Source organism: Zootoca vivipara, chromosome 10, assembly GCF_963506605.1.
Source record: "Zootoca vivipara chromosome 10, rZooViv1.1, whole genome shotgun sequence".
Taxonomy (NCBI): Eukaryota; Metazoa; Chordata; class Lepidosauria; order Squamata; family Lacertidae; genus Zootoca; species Zootoca vivipara.
In genome coordinates, this window is record NC_083285.1 from 31,080,415 (window position 1) to 31,099,698 (window position 19,284).

Here is a 19,284-nt window from a genome sequence, read left to right on the forward strand (position 1 = left end):
GATTTATTGTTGAAATGTTTTTAAAGTGATGTACAATTTGAATAAATAAATAAATAAATAAATAAATAAAAGAAGCACTTGCACCAACTGTGCTCAGCTGTTGGGAGAAATGCAAGATATGCAATAATTAAATAAAAGTAAATAAAATACTGTGTTCAATTAGTAACCAACTACACATTAATTCATAGCATGCAGCTATATGCCATGCTTTTCTCTTATTAGCTGAGAACTGCAGCTAATGAATCTTGCTCTCTGGTGCTCCTTAACAACACTTCAAATTATGGAAGGGTCAGCTTCATACCTGCATACATTAACTGTCTCTGAGTATGGGAAAGCATTTATGCTTGCTCATTTTAATGTGCTGCTTTCTGTGCTGTTAAGTGGATGATTCAACAAGATTCTAGTTAACAAATGGTTGGCGTTTGTGTGGAGCCGAAGCAATAGAGTCTGTTGTTCACATTCTTTTGCATAGGAACTTGCATAACAAGTAAAGAGAGAGGCTGGTTCTCCCTCTAGAAAGCACATTTTCAGGAAATTTTGAAAGCCACATTACTGAGAAGTTTGCAAAAAGATTGTATGTTGGCTGTTTGGGGGAGGTATTTTTATGTATTCATTTTAAACCTTTATTTAGCTGTATGTTTCATTTTAACTAGCTGTATGTTTTATTTGCGTGTTTTTTTAGTAAGTTGTGTAATTTTATTGGTCTGCAGCCATAATAAACAGCAACAACTTTCATTGCCAGTGGAGGAGGCCGAATTGTTGTATGGATTGCATTATGTAGGGAGGGATGTTTATCCCTAGTCTGTTGAGCTACTCTCCCCTACCTACCCCAGATTAGCACCCTGTGTAGCTACGAGGCTTAGAAAAAAAAATTCCCAATGGTATGAATCAGATTTTGTTTTCATAAGTTGTGTAGCTGCCAGGATAGTGATGGTCAGGGAGGTGATGCCTGGGAAGGGGAGGAAGAGAGAACCCCCCCCCCTTTACTGCACATTACAATCCCAATGATGATCTGCCCCACATTAAAGAAAAAAGGAGGCACAGGACCTTGCTGTGTTTGTATAACATGTACAGTAGTTTGATTCACACTAATGTTTTAAACACTATAATATATATACAGTTTTAGCAGTATAAGAAAATGTAGGCAGCTGCTTTGTAATGCATATTTCATGTAGGTCTGTTTTTTATCCATTTTTGCAAACCCCTTGAAATGTAGATGCTAATTATACTAATTGCATTACACTGTACTTTCTGCACTTTTTTTCCACTTCCCCTTTTTTTCTTTGACCACTTTCTTTATTTTACAAATGAAATTCTTTTAATAACACATTAATCATAAAAAATAAGAGGTTCATAACGTGGTTTCATACACACCTTTATTAAGGAAGCAGGACTGGTGATCTTCATAAATTTTGGAATGGGAGCACAGGTGGGGAAAGAGGGTTTCAGATTATCAAACAGATTAACAGCAGCTGCTACTGTAGCAAGGGCTAATTTATAAAAGGAGAGAGACAAAGTTGCACCTCTAGAACTCAGCTTTACTAGTTTATACTTGCAACCTCTAACCTCCTTGCACACGAGGGCCTGCACTTTGGTAACTCCCTACAATGCATTGTCTGTGGGTCTGCTGTTGAAGAGGATGTGGAAACTTCAAAGCATGCAGAGCAGAAGTCTAATTCTTATATTTTCTTCATTTTTTTTCAGAAATAAGGAATGGAAATTTGAAAGCCATTTTAGGGCTGTTTTTCAGTTTGTCTCGTTATAAACAGCAGCAACACCAACAGCAACAGTACTATCAGTCTTTGGTAGAGCTACAGCAACACGTCTCTCATTCTCCACCTCCTGCTGATATTGGCCAGCCCAAAACACAGCAAGATATGCAGTCCAGGTAGGTCAGATAAAATATGCAATTAAAGTGCTTCCATGTTGTAATGGTTTCCAAGGTCTCCTGAACGGGGGAAAAAAATGTTTAGAAACAATTCTAAATACTTGTCTACTTGGAATTAAACCTAAATTCAATTTGACTGGGGAGTAAGTGAGCATTGCAGCCTTAGGTTGCATTTGCACAAACAGTTACTTCAGCTTCTCTGTTGTTCCCAATGACAGTGGCATGAATGACGTGGCGTGATGAGTTGGGGAAACTCGTTAATTTATAAACAAATAGCTTACACAGTGAGGGGATCAACCTGTGAAATGAGATAGTAAAGAAATAAGAGTATGGATTCTTCTAACTCTTGTGTGTTGCAATGTTTGTTGTGAAAACATTACGGGGATGAGGCCTATTCTTCCCCTTCCTAGAGTTATTTTTACCACATAGAATAGCATGACTACGGCATTAATAGTGTAATACGGAAGTTCTCTGGACTGTCACTACACCATATAATAGAGCATGATCTTCTCTGGGAGCGGAAGAAAGCACCGAGTTTTTCAAACACAACAGAGATTACTTTTTTGAATAATATGCACTGTTTGTTTACATTCTTGTAAATGGAGCAATACACTCCTAAATTGCATTTCTTTTAGTTTACTGAACATGGTTCATAGAAGGTATAATGAATGGTAACAGGAAGTCTACTGTCCTAGGCTTGTAAAGTACTCTGTTACATCACTGTGCTGTCTAGAAAACTCAAATCTGGATTATCAACAGGGGATTATCAACAGGATTTAATTTATAGCATGAAACATATTTCTCTAAATCATTCTGTAAGATTTCTATTGATATGAATAGAGATAATAGTAACACAAAACACAGATGATTACACTTTGGTAAGCATGAACAAAGAATACACTTTACAACACTTATTATTTTAATATAATTCATGGTTAGAACAAATCTGCACATTTTGTGATATATATTTATTTGAATACAACATGTTGCTCTGTGTAAATTTTGCACTCGTCTTAATTTTAGTGCTTTTGAAGAGTAAGGAGTTGAATTAAAAAGTGTTTTTCAATAGTTCCTTTTTCTGCTTTAGCTATTGAAATGCAATCTACAGAAGGATTGTTGGCAACTGTTGTGCACTGTTTTCCCAATGAAGCTTAAAATCATTAGGGAAAGTGCTTTGCGGCTCATGACACTATAATATTGCAATAACTACATTGGGTAGTACTTACATGGCAGTCAATGTAGTTTCCCAAGGGGCAATGGGTCCTTTGCAAGAGGCTGGGGCCAAGTGGGAGGAAAAAAACACTCCTCCCTTTTACTGTGCCTAGAGCAGCATTGCCACTTCTGGCCCAGCTGGTAAGCATGTTTTAAAAGGAAGATAATAATAATAATAATAATAATAATAATAATAATAATAATAATAATAATAATTTATTATTTATACCCCGCCCATCTGGCCGGGTTCCCCCAGCCACTCTGGGCGGCTTCCAAAAAAACAGAAATTCTAAAATACAAAAATCCATCAAACATTAAAAGCTTCCCTAAACAGGGCTGCCTTGAGATGCCTTCTAAAGGTCTGGTAATTGTTCTCTTTGACCTCTAGTGGGAGGGCATTCCACAGGGTGGGTGCCACTACCGAGAAGGCCCTCTGCCTGGTTCCCTGTAACTTGGCTTCTCGTAATGAGGGAACCGCCAGAAGGCCCTCGGAGCTGGACCTCAGTGTCCGGGCAGAACGATGGGGGTGGAGACGCTCCTTCAGGTATACCGGACCGAGGCCATTTAGGGCTTTAAAGGTCAACACCAACACTTTGAATTGTGCTCGGAAACGTACTGGGAGCCAATGTAGGTCTTTTAGGACCGGTGTTATGTGATCTCGGCGGCCGCTCCCAGTCACCAGTCTAGCTGCCGCATTCTGGATTAGTTGTAGTTTCCGGGTCACCTTCAAAGGTAGCCCCACGTAGAGCGCATTGCAGTAGTCCAAGCGAGAGATAACTAGAGCATGCACCACTCTGGAGAGACAGTCAGTGGGCAGGTAGGGACTCAGCCTGCGTACCAGATGGAGCTGATAAACAGCTGCCCTGGACACGGAGTTGACCTGTGCCTCCATGGACAGCTGTGAGTCTAAAATGACTCCCAGGCTGCGCACCTGGTCTTTCAGGGGCACAGTTACCCCATTCAGGACCAGAGAGTCCTCCACACCCGCCCGCCTCCTGTCCCCCACAAACAGTACTTCTGTCTTGTCAGGATTCAATCTCAATCTGTTAGCCGCCATCCATCCTCCAACCGCCTCCAAGCACTCAGATGAAAGGATTGCAGGGTGGGGTGATTAAGGGTAGTTGGCATGGGTTCAAGAGATACAGAGGAGAGTTTGGAAGATAAGCAAGGCTGAATTGTGATTGGCTTAGAAATTACCTGAATCATTTCCCAAAGATTGAATTGTTTTCTGTCATCCTAACATATCTTAATTTGCGCTTGAATGTGCAAGTATAGTATTCATAGTGGACATTATATTGCTGAAAATAGTTATTTGGTATATTATAATTAGAGTTGCATTGTTTGGGATGTATTCCCTGACACCCCCCCCCAAAAAAAGGAACATTGAGATTCCTTATGTTACTTTGAATACCTTTCATCAGGTAGAATCATTTAATGTAATGACTGTAACTTTAAGAGTGCACAGTAAAAAGATGTCTCACACTGATTTTGATGTATTGGAATATGAAGATCTATTGAGCCATTCCTCATGGTCCAATAAAATAGGGTAAAAATGTGACCTGGCACTATGGTTATGTTTCTCTGTGAGGGAGTGTAGATTATAAAAACATTAATCAGAGTAATTAGCCTTTGCTTGGCCCTTGATCACTGTAGATCATTGTAGAAGTTGACAAGCATATGGGAAGTTCTCCACTGAGAAGAATGTGCACTTTCCAAAGGCTGTGGGTTGGGGGAGAAGATCACTTTCTCTGATGCAGAAAGGAGAACTTGGAATGAATGGTAAAACAGAGAGGATGCATGAATTATCCAGTTTCCCCGTGAAATGTGAAAAGTAGGGGCTTATTTTTGTTCAGATGCCAGTAGAGCTAACATATGATGTTTCTTCAGAGATGTGTGAATACATTCACACTTTGCATGTTCAAAGAAGGTGCAATGAGAGGAAGTTAGCATATTACCGATAATGTGGATCCTCTTAACAGAGGGGCCATGTTGTGCTTGGCCGCAGAACGTCATTCCCCAACTGGCCTGGGCGCGGGGCTGGCCCTACCCTCAGCCGGTGGAGTCATATTTGCTAATGGCTTTAGCCAATAGGCAGTGTGGCAAGGTCTGGGGGTTGGGGGTTAAAATACACGGCAGCGCGATGTGGGGATCTTATCTTGCTTCGAATTGCCGCCCGCCCGCCCGCCCATTATTTAGGAATTCTTTGGCCTTGCTTTGGACTTCGGTTTTGGAACAGGGGCTGGGTAGGAATTTTGTCCATTGTGGCAGATTGGCTGTAGCCACTTGGTTTTTGCCTACTCCTTAGCAATCATCACAAGATTTGGTGGTTAGGCATTGGTCAAAAAGAATCTGGGGGGAGGGGAGGTCCGGCCATCGCCTGCCCCTCCAATTTTAGAAGGTATTCCATTAAAGGAATCCAGGTTCTGGGTTATCCGAGGAGTGAGGGCCATATTAGAACCTGGGGACCCCAGGGGTGATGCCCAGTCAATACACATTGATGGAGCTCCCTCTGTTGGATGTTTACCTTTTCTGGCTCCCTGCTTTGGGTCAGGGGCCAGATAGAGCTGAATACCAATGCCTAACCCAATACCACTCACACTTGGTGTATTTTAATAAAGTTGGGGCCAAAATTATGCCCCAAAACATTTAAATTTAATTCTTTGTCACTTTGTTTTTATTTACATTGGGAAGGGTGTTTTGGGGCTCGAAGCACAATCTGAATCTGAGTAGCTTTGTATCTTTCCAGTGAGGAACCTTCTTTATATCCAGGCTGTTAATATTGCTGTGGTTGTCAAGGAGTTGTTGCAGTACAACTCCCGCCTTCCCTAGACTGCAAAGGATGCCAGAGAGTCAGGGATGATAGGAGTTGTAGTTTAGCAACATCTGGAGGATATAATGTTGACTGCCCAAAATCCATCAAGATAAATATGAAAGGAAAGGATGTTGTCAGGGGTTGTTGCAACTACTCCAGAGTAACGACTCTCCACCGGCTTGTCTTTTAACATTCTTTATTGGTGCACTCTATTTACAGTGAAACGGGGTGTTGGAAACATGTCTGCTCATTCTGATCCAGAATCCGGCACTGCCCCCCGGCGTGACTTCTCCCAACATAAGAGTCTCGGGACAGTGAATCTCCTCCCCTTTTTCCTCCTCCGTAATTCCGGAACTGGTGGAAAGGGTCTACGCTCCGTGCTTTCCCTCCCCCCCTTCCATCTCTCTCTCTTCCCTCCTGTGTAGCCGGGGCTCTCCCATGCTGTCAGAGCCCGGGCACTCTCCCTCCGCTTCCTGACTAGCCCCTTCAGAGCCCACGCTTCCATCGCTGCTTGGGGAGGAGCTACTCCTGATGCAAGGGGGAGGTTCTCTATACTGTCTTCCCCTTACAGATGTTTTACAAGAGAGACATTTTGGCCATCAATAAGCCTTTGTTTCTGAGAAAGGAATGAAAATAGTTATAGTGAACAGTTCTGCTGAATTCTCTTTTTCTACATTTCACTTGCGAGTTAGTCACGGATTCATTTTCGTTCATTTTACACATACACAAAGGTCACAGCGCTGATGGCCTTATTCATATCTGTCAGCAGAAATGCATGGCAACAATGATTATATTATATTTTATGACATATTTTGCTAGTGTGTTTCATCATTGCAGCATATATCTAAGCTTGCCATGGTAATGATCTTTCAGCCACCCAGATGCTAAGGGAAAACACATGTAGATGAAAGTTCTGTCCCACTTGTGGATTAGTTGGTAACTGATTTCAAGAAGCTGTCAGCAAAATTCCTAAATGCAGACAAACCAACATTATCACATATAGAAATAGTGGTCGCAGCTTGACAGCCAGATGGATTTGCTTAATTCATTAAAGTTCACTCTGTGTTACTTTAGAAAAGAAAATATATTTGGCTGGTTGGTACTTAAGGCCATTTTTCACTATGGCTGGTTTTCTGTGGGTAATGTTTTACTTTGCTCTTTCACAGAAAAAGCAAAGGGAGTAATGACTTTCACTGGACTAGCAGTTCTTGTGAGTTTTTTTGAAGGTATTCAACAGCCTGGTTCACATGTAACACTAGGACAAACCATGACTACGTGTAAATGAGCAAACATACAACTGCATGGAGCAAAAATCACAGTTGTTTGCCCCTTCCTTGGTCTTCCTGCTGCTGCTCTTTTCAGAGCCAAGCCATAGTTTGGTTTACAGTACAGTGGAACCTCTGTTTATGAACATCTCGGTTTACGAATTTTCGGTTTACGAACGCCGCGGACCCATCTGGAACGGATTAATTCACTTTCCATTACTTTCAATGGGAAAGTTTGCTTCAGTTTATGAACGCTTCAGTTTATGAACAGACTTCCGGAACCAATTACACCCATGCTTTGGGTTAAGTACGCTTCAGGTTGAGTACTCCGCGGACCCGTCTGGAATGGATTAATCCACTTTCCATTACTTTCAATGGGAAAGTTCACTTCAGTTTATGAATGCTTCAATTTATGAACAGACTTCCGGAACCAATTGTGTTCATAAACCGAGGTACCACTGTATATCCAAGCTTTCTCCAGACACGTCATGAGCCATAGCTAATGTTCGTTTTTTATTTCCTGCATGCTGTTTGTATTGGGGGGAACTACCAGTACATCTGATTCGTCTGGTATGAGCTTTTTTTTTTTTTGATGGACTGATTGAATTGATCCTGATCCAGCCCATTATCACAGTGATTCAGCACATCTACCACCTCACCTGCTGGATAGTAAAAGGAAATAACAAATTTCTGTATTTATAGATTAGGTCCATTGAGTGAATTGCTTTTATCATGGGTGGGCTACCTGTGGCTCTTCAGATGTTGGAATCTAGCTCCCATCAGCCTCAGCCAGCATGGATAGAGGTCAAAAATTAAGGGTGCTGGGTCCCCCCTGCCTACTCTTTGTTTCCTAATTTTGGTTAATAACTTTTAAGTTCTCAGTCAATAGGATAATCCATTTTAATTCTATCCCATGAGTTTCCCTAGGAGCCTTTTGTGGTGGACTTTGTCCAATATGTATAACATCTTCAAGTACATTGTACTGACTGGTTCTGACCAGTTCTGATGTTGTAATGACTGTGTCTTTAAGGAAGGAGTCAAATGCAGTAGGAAACCCAACCAGATGTTGATAGACTACATCCCCATTATCCACAACAGTTGTCAATGCTAGCTGGGATTGATGAAAGCCTGGAACCTTTACATTTTTTGGATGGGGGCACAGGTTCCTCTACCTCAACATGCACATGTTAAATAAACAAAATAACAACTAGGATTACAATTATGACTGGGTGCATAAATACTGTTACAAACTTGACTGTTTGGATGCTGTTACTTGTAGACAAATTTGCGTGGTGATACCCCGATCCCTCCTGAAGTAATAAAGACACAGGACACGGTGAATAAGGTTAATGGGCATAAAAAAGGCCACAACTTTATTGGTTATGGATGAAGAGAGGTATTGGCTTAGGCATTGGATCTAACCAACTATATCCGACTCCAGCCCGATGTGCTGGCAGTCTGGGAAGGGTTAACCACTGTTGGGTGAGCCCTGTGATGCGGATCAACTAGAAACTGATAGGGGCCATGCCTTAGGTCCTCACCTACCACGGCTTCGGACATGGCCACGCCCTGGACGCCTTAATGGAGTACCCTTCAGCATTTTGGGGGAGGTGATGGCATAAACCTCCCCCCCACTGGTAACCTTTCGGAGATAATCCAATGCCTAACCGCCAGAACCAAAGTTGTGACGAGTTGCTACGAGGTAGGCGAAAACCACCAGGCCAGAGCCAATTTGCCAAGTGGGGAAATTCCTACCAGGCCCCTCAATGGCGACCAACCGAGGTCCGTAGCAATGTCAAGAGGAAAGCCCTGCCTAAAGGGTGGGTGGGCAGGAGAAACCGGCGCGGCTGGGGGCAGGAAGCAAGAGACTGAGCCCCGGCCGCGCACTCACTTAAATAAGTGAGCTACGCCCCCCCCCCCAGGACGTCCAGATTGGTCACACCGAGGAGCGCCGCGCCTGGGGCACAGCCAATGGCAAGGGGGATGGCAGTCATCCCCCCAGCGCATGAAGGGCTCTTGGTTGCCCACAATCTCCCCTGCTGCTATGCCGGAAGGGACTCTGTCCAGCAGGACAGAGGCTGTAGCCAATTCCTGGCTTCCCTAGGCAGGGGCTAGGAAGAGATGACTATTTGAAACCCTGAAGAGCCACTGCCAAGCAGTTGTGTAGACATTACGGAGCTAGGTAAAGTAATGGCCTTGTAACAGAGGGCACTTTTCCTCATGTCTTGGCTAGGCATTTGGTTGGTTGCCGTGAATGCTGGACTGTGTTGAGATCAACAACTGTCATGTGCAAGATAAGCAAAGCAATTTTACTCTGTGTCCACCAGTTTGTGCATTTTAGCTCTTGATAATTTTGCCAAGTAAGCAAGACAATGTTGGCATTTCTAAAGCATTCCTGTTTCTTGTGATAACCTCTGTGGCACTCAGTTCTCTCCAGTGTAATTGTTCTGTGAACATGAATGTAAGCTACAAGTTCACATGCAGATCTGGTAATGGTATACGTTCTTATTATTTTGTTTTGAATACTGTCTCCTGCCATATATTCCTTTGTGACATAACCATATCTAGGTTGGTGTAGTTTTTACAGTGCATAATATTTTCATATTCTATCACTTTTATATAAGCTATGCATGTGAGATCTCATTAAAAGTGTTGGAAATTAAAAGAGAAAAATGTATGCTTAAGTTTTTTTTTAGCTTTATGGTTAGTTTGGGGATTTTCTTGCCATATAAGACAAAATTTCTCCTACAATTAACAGCATGTTTGACTTTTCAGATCATTGGCATATCTGCTTTGCTTTGCAACCTGTTTTTAATCCAATAAAGGACTATACTATTTGCTTTATTACCCAAGGCTTCAAGAATAAATCACAGGCTTCACTATTAGCTTTAGTATTCACCACAGGCTAGTATTCTTCCCTTATGATTCTTGATGACATGAGTTTAGTGGTGTCTGTTGATGAAATGAGTAGTCTATTGCACTGCAATCTAGACTTTTTCTCCCTTAAGTCACTTTTCGGTGAGTAGCTAGCTGCCTTTGTGAGTCATTCAAAGTACTTTTTCCATTTTCCACATAGAACCATTTTTGCTTCCAGGAAGAGATTGGGGAATAATGCCAGCCTATCACATAGAAACTAATAGTCACCATTTTTATATTCATAATCTCAAGTGATCTGGTTTACACCAAAATTCCAGCCCTTTTTACTTGTTTCACTTTTCCAGCAGGCAAGCATAGCCCCCAAACTGAATGCTGTTTCAAGTTGTCAGCCTTGCCTCTCCTATTCACCCCTTACCTCCACTCCATATTTCCATCTCATGCTGCTGCTGTGACTCCGCTTGGGGAAAATGAACAAAGTCCAGACAAAACTTTGACCATGCCCATTGATTTCTGTTTCTCTGACAGTTTCCAGAGTTCACCCCTCACTATTAGTGTGATGGGTGAACTTGCTTAATCAAAAAGGGTAATTTTCTTGCCAAGTAACAAATCCAACATTACAAACTTTGCCAAAAGTTCTTTTGACAGTTCAAAATGTTGAAGTATCTTCAAATTTAAACTCGCAGTAGTGTGGGGCGGTCTGAGTGCTTTTAAACCATTTTATTTAACTTCTTTAAGAGACTAGGGAGCACAAAGTTTAAAAGTAGGCCCAGAAATGTCCCCAGAAATGGCACTTACGTCATAATGTAACATTTATTTCCTGGTGCTTAATTGGGCTGTGTGTGTAAAATAGTTGCCTCCATGGGTCCATGTGGACAGTTTTCTTTTTTTTCCCTCTGCATGCTCCCTGAAAAATAAATAATGCAATTTGATCTCATAGATCTATTTCCAGGGGCATTTCTAGCCCTGCTTTGAAAGTGCATGGCAAGAACCAGTAGCAGTCAGCAGGGTGAAATGGTTTGCTGATCTGGCTTCCCAATGCTGCATGTTGAGGCCAGTTACTGAGAAGGGGATGGGAAGACCATAGATGATGACTATTAGATAGAGAGTTCAGCACAGTGCAAGTGTAGTGGCAGGGGTGTCAGAGTGGGAAGTGAAGTCAACAAAACTGTCCTACCCACAGTGCCTCGCCAGCCACTACTGGCAAGAAGTAAAGAACTACTGACTTCCTAGTCTGCCAGAGATACTTTGACATTCAAGGAAGTTCAAGTTCTAATCTTTATTGGCAAGGAAGCTAAAATAAAAAATAAATGGTTTTAAAGCCCTCAAATCACCCCATATCACTGTAAGTTCACTACAGTACTTTTCTCTCCAACTGCATAGGCACGGAAAATACAAACTAACTTGTAACCAAATTTAGCTTGAAATATGAAAATGTTAAAGTTCATTGGAATTACGTTACATCCAGGAATTACGGACCTACTAGATTTGACTTCCAAATGGACAAGTGCTGAGTTTCAACAGCGTCACTAATCAGTATATGGGTCCTACTCGAGAGTAAGGGATCCTAACATGAACTTGGTTCCAAATCCCTGGATTGCAGCAGTGATGCTGTTAATACTAGATGTGCAGTGCTAGGACAATCTAGATGAAGCCCAGCTCAGCACCACCTTATTGTGTTCTTCCCATTCTGCATTCCCTCCTGATTGTGTGTTCCTGAAAGCTCTCACTTGAGTGGCGGGAAAAGTCAGGCACCTAACTTTCCATCTCTTTTGGGGGCAGCAAGGGGTGGCTGCATGAAGGATTCAGTCTTGTGATTCCCAGCTGTAATAAGTGATACAGTCCAGCAACAGTTTCACAAAGTTATAAGTGGTCTAGTTGCATCCCTTGTCATATATTCCTGGCCAAATCACATCACATCACTTGTCAGTATCATCACCTCTTAGAATTAACCACGCTATGTTCTTTGCTAACACCAGCACCTTCCTTTGATTTTCATTTTGTCATTGCTATGCATGTTTCTAGCATAGGCTGTGCTTACAGAACACATAGTCATTGTATCCATGTTCCCCAGTCAGTAGTATTGGACAATAACAGTGGGACGAATGTGTCATAATAAAATGAGAAAGTAGATTTGTCTGCTACACAATGTCATTCTGCTCTGTCGTTCTGGTTAGTTCTTCTCACAAAAAAGTTGATTTTAGCAAAAGAGCCCTAAAACGCTGTATAAAATCTTTAACGTGCTTTTTAATGAAGTTTGACGGTAACACATGACACATGGTCCCCATTAATACTTTTGGGTGTCCTTGTAAAGCAGGAATGGGCAAACTGCAGCCCGCCAGATGTTGCTGGATTAAAGCCCCCACCATCCATAACTACTGGCCCTGCTGGTTGGAGCTGATTGAGGTTGGAGTCCAACAACATCTGGAAGCCACAAGTTTCCCATCCCAATAAATAATGGCTTTCTTCAGCAAAGATGATACCCTCAATTAGCATTGAAAGTGGATGCTTAGATAAAATTATATGGCATCTACTGCAAAGTTCAGAGCCAGTATTTGTATCTGCAATAAGCTCTGAGTTTGCTCAGCAATGAGCCCCATTTCCTTCAACAGAGTGGTGAAAATAGAGAACCGTTTCTGTTGCACCTCTGGGGTGTCAAGTACCACCTGTGTAAGATCTTAAATGTTCTTTCTTTAGTCTTAGGCAATACAGATAATAGAGGTTTCTTACACACATTGCACCAGTCTGCCCATTCCAATTCCTTTCCCACGTCTTACTCCCATAGGTTTTACCACTCTGGGAAACTGTGTGGATGGGACAGTTTACAATGCCTTGCATTACAACATAGTCAGTACTTTGAAAACTCATGGTATAATCATTACATTTAATGCATTCTTTGATTGATTTGTTTTCTATCCATGTTCTATTTGCATAACATTAAGTCATCATTTGGTGGTAAGTTTTTGCTTTTTATGCATATTAAAAAAAAATCCGTTAATTCAATTTCTCTGTTTCTTCTCATACAGTCTGACAGCCAGATATGCAACTCAGTCTAATCACAGTGGAATTGCAACCAGTCAAAAAAAGCCTTCTAGGTCAGTTAACATCTATAATTTATTGCTTGCTAGTGATACTTAATGGAGTCACTGCCCACTGGCATTTTATTCTTTAAACCACAGTAGACATTCAACTCTTTATCACCATATCTTTTAAATGCAAGCTTTGCATAATTTTTAGTTGGCCAGTGGAAAAGCCTTGCCCAAGACTGCGAAAATAACAGCTTTGTATAATAGCTTGTAGGGATATCTCTGTGTTGCAACTTAGCATACTGCATGTAAAATAATTGATTTAAATGAGCTGTCAAGTTTCTAGAGGGATTTTAGTGCTCTTATGCTTCTTGCTCAACACACAGACTAGAGACAGACTTGAAGCATATTATTTAGCTCTGCCACAGGGGAAACTTTGCATCTGAACTGTTGATGGAGAATCATACAATGAAACCAGCACTGTCATTCCTACCCACATTGCCCCTTACTCTTTGCCAACTTCTGCTGTGCCTCCTCTACCTGTCTGGAAAAAAATTAACAACCTATCCTGCACTTGGGTGCCTGAGCTGGGAAGCATCCCATTTCAGGTACTTGGTGAAATAAAGCTTTGTTGCTTTTAATTGGCTAAAGAAGGCTAGCAGCGAGTGAATGATCAAAAGAGGGGTGTAGTAGTCAAGGACATATATTGGCTCAGTTGTGACATCACAGCACCACTGCAAGCTCTGTATTCACGTTATGTCTGTCTTCTCCCATAATTTGGTTTACAAGTAAAAATAAATTCTGATAATCAATTTTTCAGTTTATTGGCCCAGCTCAATAGAGGAGAAGATGAACTATATGATACTGTTTATCTTGGTGGAAAACAACTGTAAATTTTTAAAATGGAAGCATGTTCAGGAGGGTTGTTGGTGTGGGAAAGGATTAGAACAATAATGCTCAAACTTCACCTTTTGGATCCCTTCTTTATTGCATTGATTAGACTGCCACTTAAAACATCCCATAAGTTATTGTCAGAATCTGTCTATTGCAGACCATTCTTGCCTATATTCCTCATTGCTAGTGTAGACTTTTGGGTCTGCTGCTCATTTTATGTAAGTTGAAGCCTAGAATGTGGATATCACATGCAGCCTGGACACTGCAAGGGTAATATAGTAAGACCAGAAAAAGCAATTAATGAGTATCAGTCAATTAATGCCTTTATCAGTCTTTTCATTGAGGGAGCCCTGACAGGAAGGGCTGTAACACAGTGGTAAAAGCACAAAGAGTTTCCAGGCAGGGCTCTCAGCCATTGCTAGCCAGTGTAGATGATACTGAATTAAAAGGTCTGACAGCTTCCTATGAAAATAGTTTAAAAATCACTTGGGTATAAGAATTAGCTCTGCTTCAGCCTGAAATGTATTTAATAAAGTATTGTGTGAAATTTCTACTGTTAGGGACAACTTTTGTTTGTGTGGAGCTGGGAATTAAATGGATTGAAACAATGAATTGTCTTTAAATGAAACAAAATCTTAGTCTTAGATGGCTTGCATGTTGATTGCCTGTTCTATCTCTGCCATTGATTGTGACTTCTCTGTTATAAACACTAAAATCTGTGCATTTACTTCCTAAAGAAGGACTCCTAGCTCCTCTTGTTTCGTTCAGTCCGTGTTGATTATGTGTAGTAAAAAAAAAAAGAAACTGTTCACATTATTTGCTGTGCAGTTCATTGCTGACAATGAACTATCAGCTGTGTAATCCAATGTATGGCATCAGTTTCCTATTGTAAGCTGAACTGCTGGTGATAGCCTGGAATGAGCTATACCAAAGCACAGTTGCTGTGCACCTGTGGTCATAGGTTTTCAGTCCGCATTTATTGTAGGCTCTCTTGTCTCCTTCACAATTCATCATGTCTGGGCTCTAACAACTGTTTCTTGTCTAATGCTATAAATTTATAACAGTGTTTGTACATTTTTGACTAGAAGTATGTTCCTTGTGAATTACCTGTTGCTTTATACTTTGCATTTCCTTTGTTGCTTAAATGATTCTGTGGGAGAATGGCTGGAAGTGGAATGAATAGGTATGTGAGGAAAGTTTGTATTGTGTGTGTGGTGTGCGTGGTGTGTGTGTGTTACAATAGCCTTGAGATCTGTTTTCAAGTAATACAAAGGTCCTTTTGGGCTGCTTCCCACCTCATTTTCTTAACTGGAATATAGGGAGGGAAGTACCTGAGAAATATGGTTATTAATACAAGCAACTGAATTTTACTATGATTTTTTGTATGTTTGTAAATTGACTGAATCAGTGGCCATAGATTTGTTGTTGTTGTTGTTAATTGAATTTGTATACCCCCTTCATCTGACGATCACAGAGTGGTTCACAACATAAAAATATAAAATGAGATCCCAAAATACACAATAAAACATAAACAAGCCAATAACATCCCTCCCACAAACACATTTAAAAGGCCATAGAATGTTAATCAGCCAAAGGTCTGGTTCTAGAGAAACGTTTTTGCCTGGTGTCTAAAGTGAGCCTTCCTGGGGACACCATTCCAAAAGGGGGGGGGGCACAGAAAATGCTTGTTCTGGTGTTGCCACCCTCCAAACCCCTCATGGAGGAGGCACATGTTGAAGGGCTTCAAATGATTATTGCAGGGTCTGGGTTGAGGTGAGCCATATGGGGACAGGCGGTCCTTGAGATATTTCAGTCCTGAGCCATGGAGGCTTCATTGGTCAAAAGCAGCACTTTGAATTGGGCCCCAAAACTCACTGGCAGCCACTGCAGTTGGGCCAGGATCAGTGTAATTTAATCAAACTGTCTTGTCTCGATGAGTAATTTCACTGCCAACTTATGCACCAGTTGAAGTTTGCAAACCATTTTTGGAGGTAGCCCTTCATATCCAGTGCTAGTTTTCTAGAAAAAGAGGTGCCAGAACTCACCATGAATGCCTCCCTTGTTCTTTTATAATGGCAATGGCACCCACCTGAGAGGTGCTGGAACTGAGTTCCACTGACTTCCAGCTGAAATAAAGCCCTGCATTTAAGGTGTTGCAGTAATCCAACCTAGCGGTTACGTGAGCATAGACAACAGGCGTTAGGCTATCCCCGTCCAGATAGGGGCACAGCTGGGACACCAGTTAAAGTTGACAGCAAAGGATCCAGAAGTACCCCTAAGTTACGCACTGGTGCCCTCAGAGGTCTAGGGAACCGCTCACTAACAGTGCCCCAGTCTTATCTGGATTTTATACACCATGATAAAAGTTTTGTATGCTTAGATCTGCTAAGTGCAGACTCCAAAGGAACAGGCCAACAGCCAGAATAAACTAAAAAGTAACATGAATTATTAGACATCTAACACCACAATTTTCCAGTTGCCTACTTCACAAAGTGGTGACCTGCTTAGATAGATAGTTGTTAAACAACTGCAGTTTCATATTGAAATATGCTGTCTTGATGTGCCAGTATAGTAAGCAAAGCCCTTTCATTTTCTTCTACCATTTTCTCTCTTTTCTCCCCCTGTGGCAGCTATTAGCATTTCACAATGCAAATGTTTGAAATATCCTAAACTAGTAACACCTGCTTCTAGGTAACGTTCACAATCCTGATTTAACCTGTCCTTAAGTCTGTTGAGGTACCAATTGTGTGCATTGAACTAGAGCAATTTATTTTTATCGGCAGCTTTTAAGGCAACTCAACACTGCTTAATCTCCACACCAGACAATCAAATCAGAATAATTACAATGTGGGTCTGTACTTATTGCAGGCAGTGGCATCTTTATTGTTAACTCTGATACCCAGGATATTTCAGATGGTGGCAGCAAATACCAACAAGTGAAATATGTAGCCTGAGCAGATCTCTTTAAATGAAGAGTTTTCATTTGAAGTAATGAAGATGTGAGCAATAAAAAATGTTGAATTTCTCATCTTACCATCTAATGCCTTCTGCAGATATCTGAGTTTCTGGAACAAAAGAAGAAATAAAGCACTCATTGTGGAGCACAGTGCTTATTTACAAAACCGTGTCTAGAGTATATATTTCCACTAGACTGTATTCCATGGGTTGTTTTAGCTTTGTTATATTTATCTTAGAAATATATGGAACTGAACTATTTGAATAAAACGGTTGTATGGCTCCTGGAAAATCATGGGTGAATCTTTTTTGCAGTGTACTGTAAATGGAAAATGCAAAGGATCCTTATATGTTTGTCTCTGACTGTGTATATCATATTTTCCCTCTTTTGTACCATTTAAGGTGGTCCTTTTGTCCATAGTCTAACTAACCATTAATTATGTTGTTGTTCCTTGTCTTTACCTTCCTTAAAACCATTGTTGATCAGCTCTGTGAATTTATACTGCAACTGAAAAGTTAACTGTCTCATATGCACTTGCAAGAAATTCATTTCTGACTGTGCTATTCTAGGCTTCCCGGACCCTCAAGGGTGCCAGCTGCAGGCAGCAGTACCAAAGTCCAGGGAGCCTCAAATTTAAATCGGAGAAGTCAGAGCTTTAATAGCATTGACAAAAACAAGCCTCCACAATATGCAAATGGAAATGAAAAAGGTAAGTGTTTGAATGGATTCCAGGCTTACTGAGCATACAAATCTGCAAAGGTTCTACACAAGTCAGGAAAAAAAAGATGAAATGTTTAAAATACTAATTTTGAGGTATAAGTAGAATATAATTGTTGAGTATTCAATAGGGCTCTGAGAATCCTTCTGTTTCTGGCAAAAGATGTCTTAATGTTTTGAGCTGCAGTTGGATATATATAAATTTTCAGCAGCTGTTTTTTTGGGGGTAGATTTCAATCCTAAGCAGTGGAAACTTCATAAAATCTGACACAAGAAAATCTTTAATAATAAAAAAAGATAAAATCTGACCCTCGGTGATGGCTCAGTGTTGAATGTAGTCTTAAAGCATCCTGTATCAAGGATGATACTTTATCGGTAGCATCTCTTCCCCACTTGTGGTAAATTATATACCTTCTCCTTTTGAGAATATCATTCTTTCATATAAATAAAGTAATGTGGAGCAGCTTTACCACAAGGTGGGAGTAGATGTCACTGAATGAGCATCAGTGATGAGTTAGATGTGGGGGAGGAATTAATTCACATAGGCATTGCGAATTTCGGTACCAAGCAAGTTTTATTGTGGTATCTTTCTCTAAGGATGTTTCTTTAAGCAATATTAACATTTCATCATCACTACGTATCATCACGTTCAATCTGTTATTCTCTACCTATTTGGGGTAGTGGTATGACTCAATATGGTTTATGATCCACTTCATAGGTAAGAGAATTTGATGCCTATGGAGCATTGTTTAGACAAGGGGTAGTCAACCTTTTTATACCTACCGCCCACTAATGCATCTTTCTTGATGGTAAAATTTCCTTACCACCCACCAGCGCTCGATGGAAGGAGGATTCAGCTTGTGCCATAGAACCCCCTACCGCCCACCTAGAATCCTGAAACGCCCACTAGTGGGTGGTAGGGACCAGGTTGACAAGCCCTGGTTTAGACAATGTTGCATCATGTTTGTTAACCTACGTAATAATTACTGTTGTAAAGCGATCTTAATAATACTTTAGAGGTAATGCATTTTGATTGCTAGGTTAATCGTGGGCTTTAAAATTAAACAGAAGCATTTATCAGGAGAGCAGCAAAGGACTTAAAGGAAAACAGTTGGTTGTAATTTGCATGACTATCCATGATTTGATTGTTCCTTTATGCCATGAGAGAATCTTCAAAATGCTTCAGATCTCATGATAATTTATGGGTTTCATATTTATAATCCATGCTGTTTGTGCTGAGTAACTGTACAATTAAGCTTGCATCAAAAGTTTCTCTTAAAGGTTAATATTATTTGCCAAAATCAATCCCATTACTACTACTGTAGGAATACATTTGCAGTAGATGGACTACAGGGACACTTGGCTATTGAATTAGAGCAGGCATTCCCAAACTTTGGCCCTCCATATGTTTTGGACTACAATTCCCATCATCCCAGACCACTGGTCCTCTTAGCTAGGGATCATGGGAGTTGTAGGCCAAAACATCTGGAGGGCCGCAGTTTGGGGATGCCTGAATTAGAGCAACCTGCAGACATTTTCTATAACCCAATCTGCAGAGTTGCTGAACCTGAAAAAGAAGGCAAACTGTAACCGGGAAAAGAAAACATTTTCCTGAACAAAGTGGTTCCTAAAAAGTGGTT

General features: G+C 40.9%; 1 protein-coding gene across 8 annotated transcripts in view; it reads left to right on the plus strand.

Moving 5' to 3' along the window:
- NAV3 (neuron navigator 3) overlaps positions 1-19,284 on the plus strand; it is a 463,204-nt gene that overhangs the window by 302,951 nt on the left and 140,969 nt on the right. For 6 of the 8 annotated variants that reach the window (XM_035127692.2, XM_035127685.2, XM_035127687.2 and 3 more), the window contains 3 exons: positions 1,705-1,888; positions 13,078-13,146; positions 17,497-17,636. In XM_035127692.2, the coding sequence (XP_034983583.2) occupies positions 1,705-1,888; positions 13,078-13,146; positions 17,497-17,636 (393 nt within the window). The remainder of the gene's footprint in view (positions 1-1,704; positions 1,889-13,077; positions 13,147-17,496; positions 17,637-19,284) is intronic. The other 2 variants (XM_035127690.2, XM_060279677.1) reach the window with 1 other exon arrangement.